This window comes from Sus scrofa, chromosome X (assembly GCF_054392235.1).
Source record: "Sus scrofa isolate SSC_HxYL_T2T_F1_AM1 chromosome X, Sscrofa_HxYL_maternal_Yorkshire_Landrace_v2.0, whole genome shotgun sequence".
NCBI lineage: Eukaryota > Metazoa > Chordata > Mammalia > Artiodactyla > Suidae > Sus > Sus scrofa.
This window is the reverse complement of record NC_139401.1, coordinates 86266295-86293919: the sequence shown is the minus strand read 5'-3', so window position 1 is coordinate 86293919 and position 27625 is coordinate 86266295. Positions and strand designations below refer to the sequence as shown.

Below are 27625 nucleotides of genomic sequence, written 5' to 3'. Positions count from 1 at the left end.
CGACTTCTTTCCCCAGTCACCCTGATGCTTATTCAATAGGCCATGTACAAAATATACATTGTGGCAGGAAGAGAACTATGCATGGGTTCAACAACAGGGTCTTTCCATTGCCAGAGCTGACTTGGCTACCATCACTTTTGAGTAACCAACATGCTCACAGCAGATGCCAATGGTGAGCCTCAAATATGGTATCATTTCTAGTTAACCATCAGGCTATTTGATGTCAGATTGATTACAGTGGACACATCTTCTTATGGAAGAGGCAACATTGTGTCCTTGATGGGATAAATATGTATTCTGGATATGGATTTCCCTTCTCTGCCTGGAAAGATTGTGCCAGCATCACTGTTTATGGATTTACAGAATGCCTTTATCAATTGCCATGGTATCCCATGCAATATTATCTCTAACTGGGGGATACATTTTAAAGTGATAGGCTCACACAGAATTCACTGGTTTTGTTATGTGTCTTATGTGATCTGCTGATGATTTATTTGTTTTGACAAATAAGAGAAAGCAACATGCAAGTTTAAGATGATGTCCTAAAGGATGCAGTATATGACTTAAACCAGTAGCCAATAAACTGTGCAATTTCTTTCAAAGCCAGGAACTAAGTGGTGAATGGGTGTTGTCTTTCCTACAATTACAGCTCATGATATACTCAAAGAATTTTTGCTTCCATGCCCACAAACTTAGGCTTTGTGGGTTTGGAAATCCTAGTATACAAGGGAGGAATAATTCCACCAGAAAACAAGGTCATAGGTCTGATGCATGGGAAGCTGGGACTACTTCGTGGACTTTTATTTAGCTCTTCATGCCACTAAACCAATATGCAAAGAAGGGAGTCACTGTATTGAACTATGTAATTGATTCTAATTTTAGGGGGAAATAGAGTTGTTGCTACATAGTGGGACAAAGAGGATTATGTTTGGAATCCATGGGCTTGATAGCTGGGGAAGGGAGTAAGAAGAGGCACCACCCTCTCTTCTCCTTGTTACTCCGTTGTCCAACTGTCCTCATCAACTGAAAACTGCAACAACCCAACCAAGGCAAGACCAAAAAACTAATATCCCTCAAAAATGAAGGCTTATTATGCCCAACCAAGTGAAGAACCTCATCCATCCGGGTGCCCACAGAGGGTCAGGGGAGCATGGAATTGGAGAGAAAAGGCAATAAGTTGTTACCAATATAGCCTCATGTATACTCACGAGGGAGAAAAACATAGCACTATGCTTTTCATTCCTTTTATCTCCTCTCCTCCTCTCCACCATTATTTTAATGCGTAATTTCAGTAGTGGCTAATATTTTTCATGAAGCATGATCAAAATTACATCATGCAATGATATGGAAACTTGTATGCCTTCATGCAACCCCTTGGGTGGAGACATTAAATTTTCACTCAGAAGTACAAGAATTAATGCTGAGGTGAAAAGAGGGCATGCAGTGCTGCTTATATTTCACTTGTCCTTGCAGATCTACTCTCCACCCTTTTTCAACTGGTTTGGTGCCCCAAGAGGCTGACCTATGTTGGACTATATTGATAAGATCCCATGACTTCCAATTTCCAGTTGGGTACAGCTAATGGGGAACAAGATAGGAAATCAGAAAGAAAGAGCAAAGTGAGGTCAGGGTATTTGTTCTCTAAAATGTCAGCTCAGGCCAACTGTGACCATGCTCAGCTCAAAATGGTCTTCTATACACAGTTCTCATCTCTTCAGGCCTAGAAGTTGGAACAGCTAATTATTACCAACCCCAGGTTACTGCACTATCTCCTATGTTTCTCCTACCTTCTGCCAACACATTTGTAAATAACCCTTTTATAAATAAACCCTTTCAAATTATCCTAATTTGGGTGTACATTATGTTAAATGATTGGATCTCTCATTGATACAATCCCTTGGGCAATGCTCTTGGCCCACTATATATGGTTGGGTGTGTATGTGCCACATGGCTATAGGCAGTTTCTAAAGTTTTCATGCTCATATATGGATATATACTGGGGGTAATCATCTTTGTCCTGTTACTTAATTGCAATTGACTTTTAGAATTTGATTGTTAAAGATTTGTGCAAGGACTACTGGGCTTATAGAAATCACTCATATGCGATTCTTGACTAGGTCCAGAAATATATGTCCATTAGGCTTGAGCTGTCATTAAGTGACTGCTTAATGGCAATGATGTCCTTTTAAAGTTTCAAATTTGGGGGGGAGGGTTGATACTAATTTTTCTATTTTATTTTGTTTTATGTACTGACATAATATTGATATTGTTTTGAGTTATCCTAGGCCACAGATTTTATTCACTGGTTTCCCTCCTGTTCATCTGTGATAGATGTAATGGGGATTTAATATGGTTTTCCACTTTCTATTAAGTTTGTCGTATTGGTAAAATCTTTATCTGAGTAAAGAAGCTAAAAAATAAAACATCTTCTTGTGGATTAAATCTGAAGAAGGTCTAGATAAGTTAATCCTGCGAAAGTTGAAGTAATAGGATACAGCTTTAAAGATTTTTAGGGAGTTCCCTTGTGGCTCAGCAGGTTACAAACCCAACTAGTATTCATGAGGATGTGGGTTGGATCCCTGGCCTTGCTCAGTGGGTTAAGGATCTGGCTTTTCCACCAGCTGTGGTGTAGGTTGCAGAGGTGGCTTGGATCCCATGTTGCTGTGGCTGTGGCATAGGCCAGCAGCTATAGCTCCAATTCAGAGCTAGACCCCTAGGTCGGAAACTTCCATATGCCACAGGTGCAGCCCTAAAAAGAAAAAAAAAAGTGGTGAGGATTTTGAGAATGAGCTATACTGATAACAAAATAATTAAATTAATTTGTTTGGGGGGACTAAAGACAGAGGATTACAATTATCTTTGAAAGAAGACAATCTGTCTCATAAAGAGAAAACAGGAGAAAATGAGATCTTAAAAAATTCATGGAGTATATTTGACTATTTGCACTTTGATGGTATATTGATGTAGATGCATACACACATACTTAAGGCAAGGGAGTATTAAGAATTGGGGGAGGCAGAGGGGTGCTATATTGGGATGCAAGGGATATCTGTGGATTTTAAAATGGAGTGGATGGGAGTGGTTGAAAAGAGTTTTAAAGACTAAATATTTTTCATTGATTAACTCATTTAATTGTAGGGCTGTTGCGAGGCAGTCTGTCTCCAAGTCCTGCACACTTAATCTTCACACTGTACTGACTCTAAATTTGTCATTATGTTTATAGTAAAGCTGCAACATGGATTAATCAAAACCAAATAATTTATACCAAGCCTTTTTTCATAGTTTTTAATGTCAACTATATAATAATGTACTTAGGTAAAATGATTGGCAGCTGATGTATAGCTGAGGTGTAGCCTAGTTTCTGAATTGGAATGGGAGGAAGGTAGTCACATATGTATAGAAAAGACTTCATAATATTCATATTAGGAGTTTTGAAGTCCAGAAACAAAGAAGTATATAAGTACTTATTTTATTATTATTATTTTGCCTTTTAGGGCTATACCTGCAGCATATGGAATTTCCCAGGCCAGGGGTCAAACAGGAGCTATGTCTGCCAGCCTACACCACAGCCACAGCAATGTGGTTTCTGAGCCACATCTGCAATCCACATGTCAGCTTTGGATCCTTTTTTCTTTTTCTTTTTAGTGCCACATCCATGGCATATGGAGGTTCCCAGGCTAGGGGTCCAATCTGAGCTACAGCTACCAGCCTACACCACAGCTACAGCAATGTGGGATGGGATCCGAGCCACATCAGTGACCTACACCACAGCTCACCGCAACGCCAGATCCTTAACCCACTGACAGAAGCGATAGATCAAAACCGCAACCTCATTGTTCCTGGTCAGATTTGTTTCCACTGTGCCATGAAGGGAACTCCAGCAATGCTGGATCCTCAACCCACTGAGCAAGGGCAGGGATCAAACCTGCATCCTCACAGAGACTATGTTGGGTTCTTAACCTGCCGAGCCACAATGAGAACTCTTATGTACTTATTTTAAATATGTACCTCAACAATCCTGCCATGAGGCTGGGGAGGAGATAATACAACGTTTCCTTTGTGCCTACACTAGTCCTTCAGAGAATGTGTGTATGTATAGTGTGGGGGTCCACTGGCCACACTATGTATTTGAATCCTGTAAGAGGTTAATACAATGCCGTCAGAGGAAAGGAAATGGGCAACAGGTTCAAAACCTTTACTTTTTAGTATAAACAAAAAGTTTTTGAAGATAACCTTGAGAATTATTTCTGTGCTGGCTTTTCATGAAAGTACTATATAGTCAGACTCCTTAACCAAAGTAATGAATGAATGAATGAATTCTTTCCTGAGTCGTCAGGCAGCATTATTATCTAAAGTTCTTTTATACAATTCCATTAAGTCTAAAAATACTGGGGAATAGTCTGAGTGGTGGGAACAGTAACCTCATAGTCCACAGGCCTGTCACAGAACAGGATGTACAAACCAAATGCAGAGACTCTCAAACTACCCAGGTTTTCCTTATTGCGTGGAGAATAATCTGGATTTTATAAGATCATATTTTCACTGGTTATTCTTAGTGCCATTACTAAAAATATTTGATCAATATTTTTTGAAAAATAAAGTTCATACAAATATTTGATAACAATAATCACTCTAAGTGATACAAACGGTTATTTTAATGGTGAATAAGTTGGTTTCCACTTAAATTTAAGTTTCCATAGAGCTATAGCATTTTGAGTTCTCAGTAAGATAGCAAAATAGTGATCATTTTTCAGTATATAAAATAATTCTATAAACTTCATTTCAGCTTAAATTCAAGCAAAAAATAAAAGGTTTATTTTCCCCACATGGGAAACTAGATGCCAAAAATAAATAGCAATAAGATGATTTCTCATGGAAACACTATTAATGATAATTATTTTGTAAACAGCTGAGAAAAGTCATCAGAAAACACAATATATAGAGTTCTTGATTTTACTATTCAAAGTAGTAGCTTATTGGAGTGAATATTAGCATATCAGAGCTGTCCTTAAAACAGTTCTGCTCTTGCCAAGTTTCTGAGCACAAAATCACACTCATGTATGCCTCCAAAATAAAAATTGATCTGATTTCTTCTAATGAATATTTGAATATTTTTACATGTAGAAAATATAATCCCTCAAATGGCTTGCTGTATAATCAGGATTTCTAAAGGAAGTACAAGTCAGATTAATTATGCCCAGCATATATATGTATGGAAGGTGGAATTTCTTCTGGTTTTAGCAGAAATTTGGTAAGGTGAAATGGATTTTCTTTTTTTAAAAATTTTTTTTATTTTTATTTCTTTACATATATATTTTTTTTCTACTGCACAGCATGGTGACCCCGTTACACATACATGTATACATTCTTTTTTCTCACATTACGTGTTCCATCATAATTGACTAGACACAGTTCCCAATGCTATACAGCAGGATCCCATTGCTAATCCACCCTGAAGGCAACATTCCGCATCTATTTACCCCAAGCTCCCAGTCCCTCCCACTCCTTCCCCATTCCCCTTGGCAACCACAAGTCTATTCTCCAAGTCCATAATTTTCTTTCCTGTCGAAAGTTTCCTTTGTGCCATATATTAGATTCCAGATATAAGTGATATAATATGGTATTTGTCTTTCTCTTTCTGACTTACTTCACTCAGTATGAGAGTCTCTAGTTCCAACCATGTTGCTGCAAATGACATTATTTTGTTCTTTTTTGATGGCTGAGTAGATTTTCTTTCATTTTATCTTGGTGCATGCTACAAAAGGCATGAACCTTGAAAATATGCTAAGGGAAAAAAAGCCAGCTACCTTTATATTGTATAATTTCATTTTATATGAAAGACCACATGCTGTGTAGTTTCATTTGTATGAAATCTATAGAGACAGAAAGTATGTAGAGGCTGGGAGTGGGATGGGAAGAATAGGATATGGAGTTTTTTTTTCCTTTTTCGGCCACACTCATAGCAAGCCACACCTATGCCACAGCTGTGGCAACATTGGATCCTTTAACACCCTGCTCACTGAGGATTGAGCCAGCAATGCCACAGAGAAAAGCTGGATCATTTATCCACTGTGCCACAGAGGGAACTCCTGGAGTTTCTTTTTTGAGGTGATTAAAAGGTCCTAATACTGGTTGTGGTTATGCTTGCATTTACCTGTAACTAAAAAACACTGAACTACATGTTTTTAAAATGTGAAATGTATGGCGTATGAATTATATCTTGTTTTAAAAGTGAGGTAGGGAGCTTACACATAGCATTGGTACATTGCATTCATTCAGATTCTCCTTTCTCCCAGGGCCTGACCAACTAACTCAATGAAAATCATGACACCTATCATATGCACACTGTTTACTGTCATTGCATGAAATAAAAGATCAAACAGCCCCTACTTTTCAGGAAGTTACAATGCAGCAGGGGGGATGATGATACAATAATAATGGTGATGATGATGATGACAAGAGGAGGAGGAAAAGAAGATATAGCATTTACTGAGCATTTGCTATGTTCCAAGAGCTGTGTTAAATGGTTTAAATGTTATTTGGTCTTATTCTAATAACCATGGTAGAGATAGATAGATAGACAGACAGACAGACAGACAGATAGTTATTTTTCTGATTTTGTATCTGAGGAAACAGATACAGAGAGGTGAATTAACTTACTTGGGGTCACATATCAAGAAACTGAAGAATGAGAATTTTAACCTAGTGTTTAGTGCAAGAGCCAGGGCACTCTTAACAACTTGAGTCCATGGATACACAAAATACAACGTAGATTGAGGTAAGTGTCATGAAAGAGTCAAGAAAAACTGATAGATTCATTTGAAGAAAGAACACATCTTGTTTGCAGCTCAAGAAGGACTAGAAAGTTAGTTCAGCTCAAAAGTACATAGGTATGTTTGAATGTTTGGCTATCATTTCCATGAGTCAAAAAGGAGCTTCAAACCTACATCACAGATGAAATTTTTTTAGTAAAAAATATGGTCAAGTGGAAAATGACTACAGAATCACAATATCAAAGGTAAAACTTTCTCAAGATAAATTTGTAATAAACCAATACAAGATACAAAACCAGCACCCCCAGTTCTATTCATTCTCATCGCTAATCTAATCCTTTATTTTCAGCCTGAGATCTTTCAAATTCTTCATTTTGTGCTTGCAATTACATTCCTAATCTAGATTCCACTTATTTCTCCCTGTTTCCTGTCTTTCTTACTGACTTTCCCACTTTTTCCCTTTCCACAAAGTTAGTTGAATATTATGGCTAAAACTATTCTTATGAATCATATAAAGCACATCATTAATAACTTTAGTGCTTCCCACATAAGGGATAAATTATTTTGCTTTCATTCTGAAGGCTGTATATTATATGTTTACCTAAATCTATTTAGTATTTAGTAGAATTTACATATTTCCATACCACTTTTTTCTACCATTTCCTATATTCACACACACACACACACACATATATAAAACAGCATTCCTTGTTTTTTATTGACTCCCCATGAGTGTTTTTTTTTTCCATCTGCGGCATATGGAGTCCCACTGAAGCTGCAGCTGCCACCACAGCCTACACCACGACCACACCAGTGAGGGATCCAAGCCACATCTGTGACCTATGCTGCAGCTTGCTGCAAAGCCAGACCCTTAACCCACTGATTGAAGCCAGGGACTGAACCCACATCTTCATGGGGTTCTGTTTCATAACTGGCTGAGCCACAATGGGAACTCCACCCATGAGTGCTTTTAATATTTCCTTCCTCAAGTCTTTACTGGAAGATTGTTTTGGCCATACTCAGAGGAAAAATGAGGGTTTTGCTTCCTAGACAGTAAGCATTGCTGCTAAGTGCGAAATATGCTAGACCACCCTCTTTCTCAGTCATTACAAAAAAGCCAGTGCAAATAAAATAATATTTCCTTCTGCTGTGGCATAAATGATCACCTCTGAATCATTCCGCAGACTACAGGAAAATGTGACAGAGAGTAAATGAGTTATTTGAAATAGACATTCTAGGGTTCCATGTTACTATTTAGAGTAGGATAGGTGATTGCTATGGCAGTAAAAAAAGACTCCAAATCTCGGTGGCTTAACACGTAACAGTTTATTTCTCACTCAAAACATTCACTACAAGTCCATCAGCTCTCCTGGGCAGGTCTCTTATAAACAGTAAGTTAAAGATCCAGGTTGCATTCATACTGTTAGTACAACATTTGTAGTACATTACTTTCAGGTCATCATGACAGATAAAGAGAGCTGGAGAGTCACACTGGACTTTTTACTGCTCCAGTATTGAAACGACACATCACTTCCACTTACAATTTCTCTGCAATTCCTCTGCTAGAAGTAGTCAAATGGCATTGCCTAACTACAAGGGGCTGGGAAGTGAATGGGAGCACATAGATATCTGATAAGCTGTTAATGTCATTGCCACATTCAACAAATAATATAAGCTTTTTTCATATTTTAAGGAAAAACAATTTTTGAAAAACTCTATATGGATACAAAATATCCCTTAAATATAATAGTTTTAATCAGCATATATAGATATAGTTTAGGAAACAGCTAAAGTTATGAAGCTTCAATGTAACCTAATAAGGTATTACATCTATAATGTTCTAAGAATGTTACTGGAGATTCTGGTATACGCACTGCAAAAATTTGGGGAGCCAATATGTTATTTACCAGATGTTTTTTTCTTTACAATTTTACTTGTGGTTCAAGGCAGCTGACATGAAATCAGCTATTAAAAAAATAGCTATTGATTCTCTCCTCATGCCAAAATATTTTGTATGTATGACATTACAATTAGCACATCCTCTGTAACAGGTGTTTTTTAGACATCAATTTATAATTCATATTACTCTGATATAAAAAATGTAAAGTAAAAATATATTTCAACTTATTTTAACACAGTGGTGAACATGAATCAGCAACAAACACGAGGCAACAAACACCAAATCTTAGAAAAGTATGAAACAGAAAAACTATAATCTCCTTAACTCCTATTTAATTCAATATTAATGCTTAAGACAACAAATTTTTAAACAGTGTACTTACTAAGATTTTGACAGTAGTTTTATGTAACAAGACATATAGCGTACTAGAGGTCTGGCACTCAACTTGCTTACAGTAAACTAGCTTCAATATGAAGGCATCAAATATTTTTTAAAAACCTTCTTTTTGCATGCTAAATATTTTACCAAGTGTGCAATTAAACAGAGTAATGAAATTAATATAGTAAGATTAAGAAATTACAAACTTGAAACTTGAATTTTAAGCATAAATCATATAAAAATGATTACTGGTTATATAGAATATCCCTGGATAATCATAACTTAATAGTATAAAACATGCAAAATATTTCAGAATCTTTATTAATCAAAAAATACCAGGGTCTATTGAAAACGATTCCCCTGCAAAGGGTATCAACGTTAATTCAAATCATGTAACACTGTAACACTAAATATTATTCAGTACTGTGGTAGTGGAGGTAAATTTCATAAAATTGGGGTCTTATATATACTGTAAATTGCTGTCTTTCTTGTTCATTAAAGTAGCATACAACATCACCAAATAAGAAAAGAATGGCTGCCGCACAGGCAAAAATAGGATGTGTAAGGACCAAAGGCACACTATTCAGCTAGCCAAAGTGATAGCAAACTCTTTTTTCCCCCGCAAGCCCTTTCCCCATGAGAACAAAAGTTTATTAAGGAGAAAAGAAAAATAAACTAAATTTTTAATCTTCAAAAGTAAGTATTTGGAGACATCAAATAGTCATTTTTGAGCATCAATAGTTGCTTCAAAAATGTCAACTATTGTCATCTGGATAGTTCTGATTATATTTTTAAGATGTATCCAAATTAGATCTCTTGACTATTAGGGACATTTTTGGGTCAAAATTATTTATCACCTAAAACATTTTACTTTAATTCCAAACATTTTAACCACTAGTATGACAACAGGGTTTTAGTTCTCTGAGGAATTAGCCAGTGGAAGGAAAAACACACAAATGAAACAAAATCCTATATTTAAGCTGCAGGCAACAATTATGGCCCTTTCTGGCACAGTAGCATTTGACTGGCAACTCAAAAGTCCGGGAATAACTCTAACACAGGGAAATTCATGCATTTTGGTAAATATGCCCTAACATTCACAGTTGAAGTTTCCTTTAGACCTTGCTTTTTTCAATAGGGACATCTTGCTTTATTTTTTTTCTTGATATTATCCTGACTTGTGACTTGAACCTGACTTCTTTTTCTTCTTCTTACTATGTTTTTTGTGCTGTTTCTTCTTCTTCTTCTTTGCTTTTTCTGTTGCTTTTTCTCGATCGTCACGTTTCCTTTTCTTCTTTGCTTGCATCTCCTCTTCATAATCTGATTCTGATGAGAGCTCTGATGATAAAGGTTTATCTTCAGGATAAGTCTTCTTTCTTTTTTTGCTGAGACTTTTAATATACTTTTCTTTCTCTGTTTCATCCTTTGACTTCTTCTTTTTTACAGATTCCTTGCTCTCTGATTCAGATTCACATGTAGAGCTTTCTGATGATTTGTATGCACGGTTCTTTTTTTTCTTTCTCTTTTTTCCTTGTTTCTTCTCCTCATCCTCAGAATCTGAAGAACTGCTTGAAGAATCAGAGCTTGATGAAGAAGACGACGAAGACTGACAAGATTTCTTCTTTTTCTTTTTCTTTCTTTCCCTTTTCTTGGATGAGCTCTCGTTTCCACTTAATAACTTCTCTCTGCTTTTTTCTAGTTCTTTCTTCCAATTCTCATTCATTTTTTCTTCAAATTCAGCTAATGCCTTGGAGCCTTTCTTTTTATTTTCTAATTGTTTCTTCACTTCTTCCCAGGTCGGCCTCGGTCGATTCAGATAATCTTGTATTGTTGGGCCTGCAGATTGCGAGGGGCCCCGCCATCTGGCCATTGCTATAGGATTCATATAAGCTACACGATTATCCCGCTTCCCCATGGTGCCTGATGGTTCCCAGAGCAGACTCTCAGTTGTTAAAGAGAATAAAGATAGACACCCTCCTTAAATTCTTCATCTGCTGGTATAACAAGTAGGCTCCATTCTGTGAGAGAAGCAGATGGAATGATTAAAAAACATCTTTAATATAAGACAAAGTAAGCACATAAGTTTAATTGTTCACTGTCTATCACACAGTATAGTAGAAAGATTTCCAAAATCTTAGAGAAAAGATAATACACAATTTTTGCCTATTTTAGACATTGTGGTATGAATATAATATAAAGTGTTTTTTATACCTCATGTGAGGTTCTATTATCTAAATATTTAAATAACTACTTCCTTTTGCATTGTATGATATTTACCTTTTTTTTTCTTTCTTTCATTCTGCCTAATATGGTATAAAGAGAGAAAAATTTCTATAGCTAAATTCTGTAGCAAGCAGACCTTTTCCATCTTAAGAAAGTACATCATAAAGCATTCCACTCTTTGATAGTAACCTAGGAGTCATACCTGAACAATCCTTCACCCTCAACTCTCACATCCAATTCATTACTAAATCCTGCTGTTTAAACTCACCACAATAATAGATCTCATGTCTGTTCACTTCTATCCATATATGTTGTCATCAACATAGTCCAGGTACTGTCATCTCTCATTTGGCCTATTAATCTCTAGTATCTATTAAGGGTTTATTATATGCCAGGGAGTCCTTAGTGTTGTGCAGTAGATTATGTGATTCAGTCTCAAGACTTATTCTTTGAGGTTGGTCCTATTATTACCCCTATTACACAGATGAAGAAACAGAGGCTTAGAGGTTTTGAATAACTTGTGTAACATAATAAATGGCATATGGCAAAACCAGGCTTCAAATCAAGGCAGCCTAATGTCAAAACCTACACACCTAACACAACGCTCTATTGCCTCCTTACATCAACTTCTTAATTGATAGCCCTATTTTACCCATTCTGTCTTCCATTCCAGTCCCACATTGAAATCAGAAGGATCTTAAAATGTTCCAGTAGCTTTACATTTTAATGAGAATCAAATACAAACTCCTATAAAGGTCCTTTTTGGTGGATCCTCTTACTTTCATCTAGAGTTATTTACCCCTTTTCTCAACTCTATCTTTTCTGATCTTCTCTTTGATTCGGGAACGTGTAAGCTCCAGGCCAGTTTCACCTCATTTTCAGGTCTCATTTTAAATGCCAGTTTTTCTGAAAGGTAACTATTAGGTCAAACTATATAAAATCACCAATTATATAGGACAAAAAGAGTCAAATACCAACAATTTCATATGGTTCAACCTTATATCAAAGTATGTTACCTCTGTAGCTCTCTCTCATACTCATTATTTTGTACCACAGTTCCTTGTTTCTTTTATTCACAGCACTTAGAAAATCAATAATTATTTTATACATCTATGTGGATATGTGTGTATTTGTGTGTGTACATGTCTGTGTGTATGTATCCATCACTAAATATAAGGCCAAGAGGGTAAAGGTCATATTTGATTTGTCTTACAACACCATGGTTTTCTCAGGGCCTAACATGGCATATGTCCCACACTAAGTACTCAATAAATATGTGCAAAATAATAAACAAATAAATGACTGTATTGATAACTCTGTGAGAGAGGGACATCCAGAGAAGCCTCTTGGAGTTTGTGACGTCAGTATAGGGTTTTGAAGGATAAATAGGAGTTCACTCAGGAAATGGGGAAATGAAGGACATTCTAGGCAGAGGAAACAGTATGTAAAAAACCTGAGAGATCTGAAGGAGCACTATGTATTTAGTGTTGACGGAGCCTAAAGTGTTAAGAGGGAACTGGTAGGAGGTGAGGCTGCATATGAAGTAAGTAGCTTGACCATCAGGCCTTCTTAGGTTATTTTAACATTTTGGATTTTGTCTTAGAGTTGTTAGGAAGCTATCAAAGTTTGAAGAGAAAGATGATAGGACATATCACAGATTTTTCTGTCAGTCTCCGTCTTGACTCTGACCCTTTAAGTCAACCTAACATACTTACTCATCATAAGCTCAATGCCACAGATTTTACACTGATTCTTGGTAATAGTTTTCTGTGTTTGATTTGTTGTATTATCTTATTTTCCTTCCTCTTCAATTCTGCCCAGCTCCTCTTGGGTCTTTTTGTCATTTTCATTTTTAATGCTACTCTACAGATCTGTCAAATATCATTGTTTCCAAGACTTGAACATCAAAAGCCCTTAAGGACATAGTTCACATTAAACTTGCTGGTAGTTTCTGCAACTGTACATTTAGAATAGCATAATCCGGAGTTCCCGTCGTGGCGCAGTGGTTAACGAATCCGACTAGGAACCATGAGGTTGCGGGTTCGGTCCCTGCCCTTGCTCAGTGGGTTAACGATCCGGCGTTGCCGTGAGCTGTGGTGTAGGTTGCAGACGTGGCTCGGATCCTGCGTTGCTGTGGCTCTGGCATAGGCCGGTGGCTACAGCTCCGATTGGACCCCTAGCCTGGGAACCTCCATATGCCGCGGGAGTGGCCCAAAGAAATAGCAAAAAGACAAAAAAAAAAAAAAAAAAAAAAAAAGAATAGCATAATCCATTCTAATTTCAGCTCCTTGAGACCTAGTCCTGACATCATCTAGAAAGACAAGCAAAGACCAGTTCACAAAGGATTTGGATGTGCTATTGAGGTTGGAATTTATTCTAAGGGACTTAGAGTGAAGCTAATGGGGAAATATTGACTATTTTAAGCAGGAGAGTGATATGGTCACATCTGAAAATTTAAGAGAATTTCTTACAGCATGAAAGATGAAATGGAGGTAGGTAAGAATGAAGACAATGAGATTCATTCAAGTATTCATACAGATAAGAAATGAAAGAGTGTGAACTAAAATAGTGGTATTGTAAATGAAAAGAGGGGGAAATATATGAGACGAGGAGACTCTACTGAAATTAATGATCAATTAGATAAAAAGGGTGAGGAAGACAAAGGAATCTCACAATTCTGGCTTGTGAGATCAGATAAAAGGCAAGGCCAATGACTGGGTAATAAAGGACATGGCATAGACTTTGAGAAAAGGTCTAGGTTCAATATTGGATTCATAAAGTTTGAGGTGTTTGTGAAATGTGTAAATAGATCTACATGTTGGAAATTGGATGTATGGGTGTTAGTACTCTGAAATGCGCCCTGAGTTAGAGATATAGGATTGGCAGTCACTGAGTGATGGCTAAAGTCATGACAGAAAATTAAATCACTTTGGGGAAGATTTCAAATGAAAAAAGGTTTAAGCACTGTATCCAATTAAAAAACAACACACAAGGGGTTGGGAGAGAAAGAAAAGCTTACAAAGAACACTTCAGAAAATGAACCAGAGTGGTAAGAGCTAGATGAGTATCAGTAAACAAAAAGTTGGGGAGTTCCCGTCTTGGCTCAGTGGTTAAGGAACCTGACTAGCAACCATGAGGACATGAGTTTGATCCCTGGCCTCGCTCAGTGGGTTAAGGATCTGGCGTTGCCGTGAGCTGTGGTGTAGGTCTCAGATGTGGCTCAGTTCCTGTGTTGCTGTGGCTGTGGTATAGGCTGGCAGCTACAGCTCCAATTTGACCCCTAGCCTGGGAATCTCCATAGGCCATGGGTGTGGCTCTAAAAAGACAAAAAGACCAAAAAAAAAAAGAAAACAAAAAGTTGGCGTCACAGAAACACAATGGGGTGAATAAAGTTGCAAGATGAGGGCAATATTCCTCAAAGGCCAATGTTCATGAATTTCATTTGAGCAATTTTTAAATATTAAATCTGGGGGAAAAAAACCTAAATGTCCATCAATAATGAACAGGTTATATGAATTATAGTATATGTATCCAATGGAATACTATATCTGCAACTTATTGTTCACTGAAAAATTCACCAAATGTAAACACTGGTTTTCTCTGTATATGAAGAGACATTATTTTCTTTTATAAGTTGTCATACAATGTTTATATTTTTTACAATGAGCAGGTATTATCTTAAAGACTAAAAAAATGGAGGAGAAAAAGATGTTATGGACAACAATATTAAATGCATCAGATTGGTCAAGTAAGATAAAATCTTAAAATGTTCATTATATTTGGCAATGAAGAAATCATTTAAGCACCTCTGCTAATGAAATTTCAATTAATTAGGGAAGAAGCCAGATGTCAGTGAGTTAAAAACTAAATGAGAGTTGAAAAATTAGAGACACAGAGTACACAGACTCATTTGAGAAGGAAAGTAAAGAGATAAGATGGTATCTATAATGAGGAATGAAGAATTAAAGAAAATGATTTTTTATTGTTTGTTTTTATTGTAGAAGAAACTTGAATATGTTCACAGGATGACAAGGTTTAAGTAGAAAGACTTTTAAGAAGATAGGAAACAGAAGGAATAATTCTTTGTAGCAAAACCAAAGAAGAAATAGAGAGAAATCAAAGTCACAGTTAGAAGATGTCTCTTCTTGAAAGAGCAGAGGCAAAGAATAAAGCTTTTGAGTGTGGGGGCGGGAGGGGCAGTTTCTCGGGAGTAAATCAAAGGGAGAAAGTTGAAGTATTTCTCACATAACAGCCTTGATTTTCACTCAGCGGATAGATGCCAAGGTGATCTGCTAAGATTAAAACACTTTGAGGTAGCATAAGAGTTTTGAGAACAATAATTAGAATTTGGAATAACTGGGAGTTCCCGTCGTGGCGCAGTGGTTAACGAATCCGACTAGGAACCATGAGGTTGCGGGTTCGGTCCCTGCCCTTGCTCAGTGGGTTAACGATCCGGCGTTGCCGTGAGCTGTGGTGTAGGTCGCAGACGCGGCTCGGATCCCGAGTTGCTGTGGCTCTGGTGTAGGCTGGCGGCTACAGCTCTGATTCGACCCCTAGCCTGGGAACCTCCATATGCCGCAGGAGCGGCATAGACATATGCACTTCAGCTGGAAATCCTTTCCAAAATAGTTGGCAATTGCTCTGAGACTTAATTGAAACACCTAAGTCTTTTGTAAAGGTCTGGATTTGGATGAGGCTCTTATTAAAAAAAAAAAACTTAATGTTCCTTAATGTTCTTTGTTCCTACTAGCTAATGTAAGTTTAAGTACCATTCTACTGAAATAAATGCCTCTTTTAAAGGTATTTTAAAGGCTTTAAGACAGAAATGAGTCTACTATATTATAAAATAATAATAATCTGCACATATATACTAACAATACCTTTAATTATCACGCTACATTCTGCAATTTCACATTGATTGATAATATAGAGAACGGTCGCAGCATCATCTAATTCTCAGGCCAAATAAGAGACAAAGAACGTTTATGGAGACATTTAATGATACTTGACAATTTCTTGAAAATATCTAGCTAGCTCTACCAAGTGTGTATGATATCATTTCTTCTAAATAAGACTCAAGCAACAAAACATTCTATTCTAGTTGTTAACGTGGCTGTTTTGAGGGAAAAATTATCCCTCTTACTTTGACTAGGATCAACATGATAGAAAGCTGTGCTTTGTTAAAAGCATTCATCTCAGGTGAATTCCCTCTAGCATAGCTGTGTCATGGAGCATTTGTCATTCTAAGGAAAAGGTGTAGAGTTTGAAATACAGCCTCCTCTTTTTCTGTCTACAGAACTGTCAAATGACAAGGGATCAGTCTCTAATATCTTAAGAATGATGCCAGAAAGCTTATAGCAGCAACAACACATTGCAGGTGCAAGAGATAAAATAGAAAATAATGGTCATAAGAGGGTAGAAGTTCTAAATAGCTGTAGAATCCTGTTTGAGTATTGTTGCTTCTAGGCCCTCTCAGCAGACAGAGCTAGGAAATACATGAAATGATTTTAATACAGTCAGTCACATATTAAGTTTGAACTAAGTACCTGGCACTTGGATGACAAACATGAAATATTTAGAAGTAGAATGCAGAACACTGTGTTGACTATAATGTGGCATCTAAGTGACATGACAGACTCATCATCAACAGAGTCCTTGTTATAGTTACTTCCCAATTAGTAGGAATGGATCTGTCTTGTATACATTTTAGAAATTGTTTGAAAAGTCTAAGACTATTAAGAAGAACAAGGCCCTCAGAAGAACTAGCTTTGCTCCTTTAGCACTTTGCCCTACTCAAGAAACCATGAAAAAAATAATGGTACGGTTTGTAGTGCCAGTGTCAATATTTTAAGAAACCCTCTGTAGAAAATCATTACATACATATTGAACTCAACTATTTGCCAAGAAGGTATTTATTTTGTCAGTGCATTTGATAAGTTTTGGATACTCATTAGCGAGTTTCTTGAGTCTTCCTTGACAACAGATTTTGCCCTACAATGTGTATTTATATGTGGTAAGTCATGGAAATACATGATGTAACCAAAATGTCTTAGGAGTTCTGAAAATTACAGTTTCTTTATTCAAGGGTTCACCTTACAGAACTGATGCTAACTGAATACTAGTTTCTTTACATCTGCGTAACATGACTCCCATGAAAATACACCCCCCAAGTAAGGTTTGCCACATCTCTTTCCCCATTTCCCAATTTCTATTTAACAAATGTCTTGTAACATGAATTTTGCTCTCTACCCTTTGCTTTGGCAGATATCCTGAGTCACAGAATTTGCTAACCTGAAACTTAACATGTCACATCAGTTATTTTTATCTATTTATTATTTCATTGCCAGCAGCAGTTATGCAGTACTTGGGAATACAGAAAAGTTCCATGCTAGGAAGTCAACTGTTTTTACTCAGACTCCCCTGAATCTTTTTCACTTTTTGACTGATACTGAAATAATATGCCTATATAATTGCCTGAATAAGGAACCTGAAGATCCCAGTACATTTTCTTTTTTTTAAGATTTTAATGTTTTCCATTATAGTGGATTTATGGTGTTCTGTCAATTTCTACTGTACAGCAGTGACCCCGTCAAACACACATAAACACACATATTCTTTTTCTCACATTATCCTCCATCATGTTCAGTCACAAGTGACTAGATATAGTTCCCTGTGCCACACAACAGGATCTCATTGCTTATCCACTTCAAATGCAATAGTTTCAATCTATTAACTCCAAACTCCCAGTCCGTCCAACTCCCTCCCCCTCCCACTTGGCAGCCTTTCTTGATTTACTCCAAACCCAGTAACTCTAGATAACTGTTTTTCTCTATGGAAGAAGTTAAATCTAAACTCATATCCCTCAATAGCCTGGAATGAGAGCATACAGAGTACTTATGCAATTCCTTAAATCTTTTGATAAGCAGCTCTATCAAAACTATGCAATCTATTTGGCTTATCTGTTCCAAAATGTTTGAGCATTAAATTCCTCATCTTGAAAATAAATTTGATGTCCTAGAAATTAGAGGAACACCTAAAATGTTTATGGCATGCTGAAATGGAAGGAATCCTACTTTTCATCAGCCTGAACTACCAGCTTAGAAAATAAATCATGGTTCCATAAATTTATTTTGACCATAATACAATTTTAAAATGTATTTTTAATACATTTAATACATTTTCCAAAAAATGAACAGAAAGAAAAATACCTTAAAATAATGTTGACTCTACATAGCAAAAATACATAATCTGAATGTAGGTGTTTCAGTTATTCACTCAACAAATGTTTACTGTGATCCTACTATGAACCAGGTACTAGTGTTAAACAAGACAGATAAAGCCTATAACTTCATGGGATTAACATGTTGACATGTTAGAGGAAGGAGAAAACAAAAAAATTTGGGCTTTATTCCAAATATGTCAGAATGAATCTAATTAAGAATTTAACAGAAAATATTGGGTGGTGGTTGAGGGTGGGAGAAATAGAGGAATAAGTTAAATGACAGAAGGAAACAGATAAATCCAGAATGTGGGACCTTCTATAAAACAAACATCTGGTCTTTTCTAAAAATCATGAGGAAAAAGATAAAGATTGCTCTAGAACAAAATATTTAAAGAAACATAATTAAATGCCATGCATGAACTTGATTTTATTATAGTTCAATAAAATACAGTTGTATGAGGGTTTTTTCTGGAGTGATGGAAATGTACCAAAATTACATTGTGGTTATGGCTGCACAACTTTTATAAATTTGTAGTAAACCTTTGAATCTTAAAATGAATACTTTCCATAGTGTTAAAACTACAACACAATAAAGCTGTTAAAAATGATTTTGAGGAGACATTTATGGATATCTAACATCGATAGGTGTTAGATGATACCAGGGAATTATTTTTAATTACCTTAAATGTTATAATATTGAGAGTATGAAAGAGAATGTATTTTTTTTTTTTTTTGTCTTTTTGACTCTTCTAGGGCCGCTCTAATCGGAGCTGTAGCCGCTGGCCTATGCCACAGCCACAATAATGCAGGACCTGAGCCACGTCTGCAACTTACACCACAGCTCACAGCAATGCCGGATCCTTAACCCACTAAGTGAGGCCAGGAATCGAACCCGCAACCTCATGGTTCCTAGTTGGATTCATTAACCACTGCGCCACAACGGGAACTCCCCATTTGTCTTGTTTTCTGCTGTTCCACTTCTCTGTTTTTCTTTTTTACGAAAACATCTGGAAAAAGCTCTTTGTGTAGTTCTCAACTCTTCCCATTCTGTTTTGAACGCACACCCATGGAGCTTTTACCTCAACCACTCCATGGGAACATTTGTTGTCCAGGTAACTAATGACCTCCACGTCACTAAATTTAATGATCAATTCTCATTTTACTCTGCATCAATGAGCATCAGTTGACAGAATGGTCACTCCTTCCTCCTTGAAACACTTACCTCAAATAGCTTCCAAGGATATAAACATTCCGTTTTCCTCTCACTTTCCCAGCTGCTTCTTTTCTTGGACTTTTCCAGGTTCTTCCACTTTGACCAAAGTTGAGAAATGAGATAATACTTGTTAAAATCCTTGTATAAGCTGGCAGTAAATTTTAGGTTATAGAATTAAAAGTAACAACAACAACAACAACAAATTTAACCAAATTTGAAAAGGTATGATGACAAGAAGGTTCTTTTATTCAGGCAAAATAATAACCCTCCTTAAAAGGCTACAATTGGCATTATCTCACCATTATAGCTATTTATTCAACTGTAAATATCTACTGTAAGTAACAACAGATTATTCTCTGCTTTCACACTTTTCCTACCAAATATTGGTCACCTAATGTATTCCTTTCTCCTTGCCTACTGAAACTCCACTACTCTCAAAGGAATCTGTGTTCTGAAACCCACCTTCTTTAAAGAAGATTCTGCCTCACACCTGGTCTCCTATTTTATGTTTCTATAGTACTTTCAAATTTACAAAGGAAATTAATAAAAGAGCAATATTGGGATAAATTTTATAAAACAATTTAACCCAAAACAATCTAAGGAATAAATTAATTTTCTACCTTCCTTGATGTCCCTAAACTCTGATGACCAAACACAAACTGAACAACATAACCATTTCTGAGAACAGTAACAGATATTACTCTAAGACACTAACTAAAAGTGTGGTCCCACGACCCATGGGAGTCTCCTAGATCCTTTCAGGGGGTCTGCAAGGTTCTCTTTTCTCTATGTCATTTGTGTGAGTCCTGATTTTTTTTCATATACCTCAACCAAAACATCATATCACTACAAACTGAATGTACAGTTTTAAGAATTACTAAGTCAGAATTAAAGAGATTTAAAATGTAAAATAATACAGCTCTGTTATTATTTTAATTTTGAAAATATAATTTTCATAAAATATTTGGTTAAAATTTAATGGTCTTATTTGTATTTTCAAATGGATTAATAAGTACTTTAACAATTTCTCAGTTTTTAGTTTTTAATACCATAAATATCAATAGTTATTATTTGTTAGATATTATTTACCACATTCTTTGGGATCCTCAGTGATTTATAATAGTGTAAAGGAATCCAAACGGTTTGAGAACTATTCCTCTGGGATAATGTTTCTCCAAGTATATGCGCTGACCATATGCACCAGAGCTATCTGGGATGTTTGTTAAAAGTATAGATTTCTAGACTCTATATGATACCTACTAAATCATAACTTCTAGGGTCATGAACTTACATTTTTTTTTTTGTCTAGATACTCATGTTGCAACAGAACAAAGGGTGGGGGAAAAATGTAATTGTAATGTATACATGTAAGGATAACCTGACCCCCTTGCTGTACAGTGGGAAAATAAAAAAAATTATATATAAAAATAAATAAATAAATAAAAATGAACTTATATTTTTAACATGGCCCTCGGGTGACTCTTTTGCACACTAACGTTAGAAAAAATTTAACAGGTATATAGACTTTGGGGTCTGATAGATTCAAATTCTAGTTCAGCCATTTCCTATTTATAACCCTAGCCTATACCACCCTTGACCAACCAATTTTCTGCTCTCGCTTTCCTCTGAATCCTCTTCCAAGTGCACATCCTCAATTAAATAGGTCCTAATTTCCAGAGGAAGCTCAAAATTTTCTATGTTAAGAGGCGCTTAGGCGAAGTAATTCTTAGAGAAAGTTAGGGACTTAAAGTTGAACTTTCGTAGCATTCTGCTTTGACATAGATTGTTTCATTTGGGGCAGCTACACCTTGGCATCACCACTTACCTATTTGCTTCTACTCCTAAACAGAGAAAACCTCAGAGGATTTTATTCTCTCTTCACCTTGAAGCGGGCAGTCATTTTGTCGTCCCTTAGCCCCACCCCCAAATCGGTTATCTTTACAAAGCTGTAGTTCACTTCCTCAAGGCTTGCTGTGATTTGCATACATAATTCTGACCAATCAGGGATCTGAGGCTGGTTATGATGTCATTGATTTATCCAGTTAACAGAAAGCTAATAGAAATTCATGAAACTGCCCAACGGTGAATGATCACTTTAAGAACTCCAGGCTTATTTAAATACAGCAACGTTTTCTGTAGAACAGTGTTTTTCAAGGTATTGACCACTAATGCTCAAGATCAGAATCATGTAGGTTGTTGATTTTAAAAATGCAGATTCCTATGTTTTATCCTAGACCAAACGTCAGAATTTTTGGGAGTAAGACCTATGAATTTGTAATTTTATAAATTTTCTCAGGTTATTACAGTAAAAAGTTTGAAAATCATTGTCATTAAGAAATTTCAATAAGAAACTATTAAAAATCAAAGGAAAAATAAACATATTCTATATCACCACTTGGTTCTTTTATTGATTGTGAATGTAAAATTATATACTATTCTGACAGTGCCAATAGTACCAGGATGAGGTATGCTAATTCAGGCTAAATAAAGTCACATGATATCAATGTATAAATCAGATTCCCATCCATTAGTTTATAATAGGAAATATTAAAAACAAAGGGTGTTCAGTTTGATAACAGCATATTCTGAATCTATTAGAAAATACACTTACAAAACCAAATTATAATCATAAATATCTATGGTAAGCCTGGAATCATTAAAAAAAAGCAGTCAGTATATATTCTTAATGATTACTGCCTCCAGATTTAATTTGATCTACCTATTGATCTCCACCATTGGGTTGGGGACTAGAGTATTCCAATCTGATAACCAGGGCATTATCTTTCCTAGACTCTGCTGGAAACTCACAGCTAGTTCTCTGATAAGTTTTACATTATCAGCCTTATATTATGGTAATTTGAGAATAGTTTCCTGTGGTAAAGACTTTACATAGAATGGCAAGTAATCATATGAAAGATGCTCAGTATCTTATGTCACCAGGGAAATGCAAATCCATACAGCAACAAATACCACTATATACCTCATAGAATGGCCAAAATCCAGAACAATGACAATACCAAATGTTGGCAAGGATATGGATCAACAGGAACACTCATACATTGTTGGTGTAAATTCAAAATGGTATAGCCACTTTGGAAGATATTTTGACAGTTTCTTATAAAACTAAACATAATCTTACTATGCTCTCCAGCAACTGCACTCCTTAGTATATATCAAAAGGAGCTGAAAACTTACATCCACACAAAAAACCCTCATGTGGATGTTAATAGCAACTTTATTCATAGTTGCCAAATCTTAGAAGTAACCAAGATATCCTTCAGTATGTGAATAGATAAATAACTGTTGCATATCCAGACATTGGAATACTATTTATAACAAAAAAGAAATAAGCTGTCAAGCTATGAAAAGACATGAAGGAAACTTAGATGAATATTACTAAGGAAAAGAAACCAATCTGACAAGTCTGACATTCTTCAAAAGGCAAACAATGGAGACAATAAAAAACAAATAGTGGTTGTCTGAAGTGGGGCTGTAGTAGAGGAAGATGAAGAGGCAGAGCACAGAGGATTTTTAGGGCAGTGAAATATGCTGTATGATATAACAATGGTGATTATATATTATCATACATTTGTCTAAACCCATAGAATGTGTACCAGCAACAGTGAACCTTAAGGTAGAATTTGGGTGATTATGATACATAGGTTCATCTTTGGTAAAAACAAAAAATTACACCATTCTAGTGAGTGATGTTGATAATGGGGGGACACTATGCATGTGTGGAGGACAGAGAGTATATGGAAAATATCTGTGCTTTTCTCTCAGTTTTGCTGTAAATGTAAACATGCTCTAAAAAATAAAGTCTTAAAAAAGACATTTCAAATGAAATTACTATAAATCACAAGCAGGATAATCTTTTCCAAATGATGTTCAGCCATATTGGCATTTCCATCTTTTTACATTTCTACTGCAGTTTCTTTTAATCTTTTCCTCACCTTCTAAAGAAATGAGATGACTTTGTTCAGGACTTAGGGTTTGTGGAAATATTTCAAAAGAGAAACTTGAGGGAAGCTAACCATATTACTTAAAAGTTATAAAAAATCATTATGAAATTTTATCTTAAAAGCATGAGTTATAAAAAGCAAAAACAGTAAAAATTAGTACTAAAATGCATATGTGCCAAATTGAGAAGGGCCTTGGACTTAGAAAAGGGTTCTTATGATGCATCTTTAATAATAGTTACATAACCTTAGGCTGGTCTTTTAGCCTCTGTGAATCCAGTTTTCACATTGATAAAATAAGCAAAGTTGTCTCTAAAAATAAAAATGGGTTTGGGTGAATATGAAATGAGGTAATATATGTGGAAATACTTCAAAAGGTAAATGCTACAGGCTGATGTAATTTCATATTTTTAGAATTGTTAGTGTAAAGAATTACAACAAAATCATGAAGGCAAAAACTGGCAAATTTTGAAATTAAAGTAAACCTGAGTCACACACATACATAAAAAATGATAAGAAGAAACAGACCAACTGAACAGAACAATCAACAGAAATGAAACTCACTATGTCATAAAAACACTCCCTACAAATAAAAGTCCAGGACCAGATGGCTTCACATGCGAATTCTACCAAACATACAAAGAAGAATTTATACCCATCCTCCTTAAAATTTTTCAAAAGGTTAAAGAAGAAGGAACACTCCCAAAGACATGCTATGACGCTACCATCACCCTCATTCCAAAACCAGACAAAGATACCACCAAAAAAGAAAACTGTAGGCCAATATCTTTGATGAATATAGACACAAAAATTCTCAACAAAATTTTAGCCAAACGAATTGAACAACATATAAAAAAGATCATACACGACCAGGTGGGATTCATCCCAGGTTCACAAGGATGGTTCAACATATGCAAATCAATCAAAGTCATACACCACATTAATGAAAGAAAAGTCAAAAACCATATGATCATCTCAATAGATACAGAAAAAGCATTTGACAAAGTCCAACATCCATTCATGATAAAAACTCTCACCAAAGTGTATATGGAGGGAACATTCCTTAACATAATCAAAGCCACTTATGACAAACCCACAGCAAATATAATACTCAATGCAGAAAAACTGAAAGACTTCCCACTAAAATCTGGAAAAAGACAAGGATGCCCACTCTCACCACTGCTATTCAACATAGTTTTGGAAGTCCTAGCCACAGCAATTAGACAAACAAAAGAAATAAAAGGCATCCAAATAGGAAGAGAAGAGAAAAAACCTTCACTATATGCAGACGACATGATACTATACATAGAAAACCCTAAGGACTCAACCCAAGAATTACTTGAACTGATCAACAAATTCAGCAAACTAGCAGGATATAAAATTAATATTCAGAAATCAGTAGCAACAGTGAACCTTAAGGTAGAATTTGGGTGTATACTAAAAGCGAAGTATTAGAAAAGAAATAGGAAAATGCAATACCTTTTAAAATATCACCCCAAAAAATCAAATACCTGGGAATACACTTGACCAAGGAGGCAAAGGACCTATATGCCGAGCACTATAAAACATTATCTAGGAAATTAAAGAAGATGTAAAGAAATGGAAAGATATTCCATGCTCATGGGTTGGAAAAACTAATACTGTAAAAATGGCCATACTACCCAAAGCAATCTACATATTCAATGCAATCCCTATCAAATTATCCACGACATTTTTCACAGAACTAGAAAGAGCAATCCAAACATTTATATGGAACCACAAAACACCCAGAATTGCCAAAGCAATCCTGAGAAACAAAAACCAAGCAGGAAGCATAACTCTCCCAGACCTCAAGCAATATTACAAAATCACGGTCATCAAAACAGTGTGGTACTGGTATCAAAACAGACAGACAGACCAATGGAACAGAATAGAGAACCCAGAAATAAACCCAGACACCTAGGTCAATTAATCTTTGACAAGGGAGGCAAGAACATAAAATGGGAAAAAGAAAGTCTTTTCAGCAAGCATTGCTGGGAAACCTGGACAGCTGCATGCAAAGCAATGAAACTAGAACACACCCTCACACCATGCACAAAAATAAACTCCAAATGGCTGAAAGACTTAAATATACGACAGGACACCATCAAACTCCTGGAAGAGAACATAAGCAGAACATTCATTCTCTGACATCAACCTCATGAACATTTTCTCAGGTCAGTCTCCCAAAGCAACAGAAATAAAAGCAAAAATAAATCAATGGGACCTAATCAAACTGACAAGCTTTAGCACAGCAAAGGAAACCAAAAAGAGAACAAAACGACAACTTACAGAATAGGAGAAAATGGTTTCAAATGATGCAACTGACAAAGGCTTAATCTCTAGGATATACAAGCAACTTATTCAACTCAACAGCAAAAAAGCCAACAACCCAATGGAAAAATGGGCAAAAGACCTGAAAAGACATTTCTCCAAGGAAGATGTACAGATGGCCAATAAATACATGAAAAAATGCTCAACATCCCTGATTATTAGAGAAATGAAAATAAAAATTACCATGAGATACCACCTCACACAAGTCAGAATGGCCATCATTAATAAGTCCACAAATAGCAAGTGCTGGAGGGGGTGTGAAGAAAAGGGAACCCTCCTGCACTGTTGGTGGGAATGTAAGCTGGTACAGCCACTATGGAGAACAGTAGGTAGGTACCTTAGAAAAGTACACATAGAACTACCATATGATCTAGCAATCCCACTCTTGGGCATATATCCGGACAAAAATTTCCTTAAAAAATACACATGTACCCACATGTTCACTGCAGCCCTATTCACAATAGCCAGGACATGGAAACAACCCAAATGTCCATCGACAGATGATTGGATTCGGAATACTACTCAGCGATAAAAAAGAACAAAATAATGCCATTTGCAGCAACATGGATGGAACCAGAGACTCTCATCCTGAGTGAAGTAAGTCAGAAAGAGAAAGACAAATAACATAGGATATCACTCATATCTGGTACCTAATATATAGCATAAAAGAAACTTTTCACAGAAAAGAAAATCATGGACTTGGAGAATAGACTTGTGGTTGCCAGGGGGGAGGGGGAGGGAGTGGGATGGATTGGGAGCTTGGGGTTAACAGATGCAAACTATTGCTTTTGGAATGGACTAACAATGATATCCTGCTGTGTAGCACTGAGAACTATGTCTAGATACATACAACGCAGCAGTACAATGGGAGAAAATATTATGTATACGTGTAAGTGTAACTTGGTCCCCATGCTGTACAGTGGGAAAAAAAGTGTGTTGTGGGAAATAACAATAAAAAATAAATTTAAGAAAATAAAAAAATAAAAATAAAGAAAATGATAAGGTTTTAGGAAGGTGCTATAAATAATATAGATTGCTTTGCAAATGTTGTACATCAGGTATGCCCTACTTGCACACATATTATTCTTTATTCCTTTTTCTGTCCTGTCCATCTTCCATACTGCCAACTCTTGTCACCTTTCTTTTAAAAAATCTGATTCAGTCACTCCCTAATGTTTATTTAGTTAAATTTGGATTCCTTAGTTTTGTAGAATGACCCTGGTCTTGACCTGCTTCTACAAACTCCTCTCTCCTTAACTCTCTTCATCTTATTCTCTCTTCTTCCTTCATATATCCTGAAATCCCTATGGTTCAACCACAGAAAATACCTTACTACTCCTCAAATATTCTAGTATCCTTCCTAACTCCTTGACTTTGTATAAACATGTTGTTTCCTTTGCCTATAATACCTTTCCTTTAATCACCAATGTTCCAGCTCCTCCTTAGCAGGAAACAATTTCTTTCTCCCTTAGATTCCCATGGCATGTTTACTAATGCATTCAGCCAATATTTACTGACTGCTTACTATGTGCCCATAACTGTGCTAAAAAATGTTGTTGACATTACAGTACAATCATGGTCCTTAACCTCGTGGATTTTAGGAAT

The 27625-nt window shown here is 36.0% G+C and overlaps 1 protein-coding gene across 3 annotated transcripts in view; it reads right to left on the bottom strand.

Annotated features, from left to right (window-relative positions):
- Window positions 1-8076: 8076 nt before the first annotated feature.
- The window catches only part of FAM133A (family with sequence similarity 133 member A), a 32046-nt gene continuing 12497 nt past the window's right edge, over window positions 8077-27625 (bottom strand). For all 3 annotated transcript variants that reach the window (XM_013986306.3, XM_005673772.4, XM_005673771.4), the window contains exons 3-4: window positions 19719-19805; window positions 8077-11069 (exon numbers count right to left, since the gene is read on the bottom strand). In XM_013986306.3, coding sequence (XP_013841760.1) covers window positions 10220-10966 — 747 coding nt within the window. In that variant the 5' untranslated portion in view covers window positions 10967-11069; window positions 19719-19805 and the 3' untranslated portion in view covers window positions 8077-10219. The remainder of the gene's footprint in view (window positions 11070-19718; window positions 19806-27625) is intronic.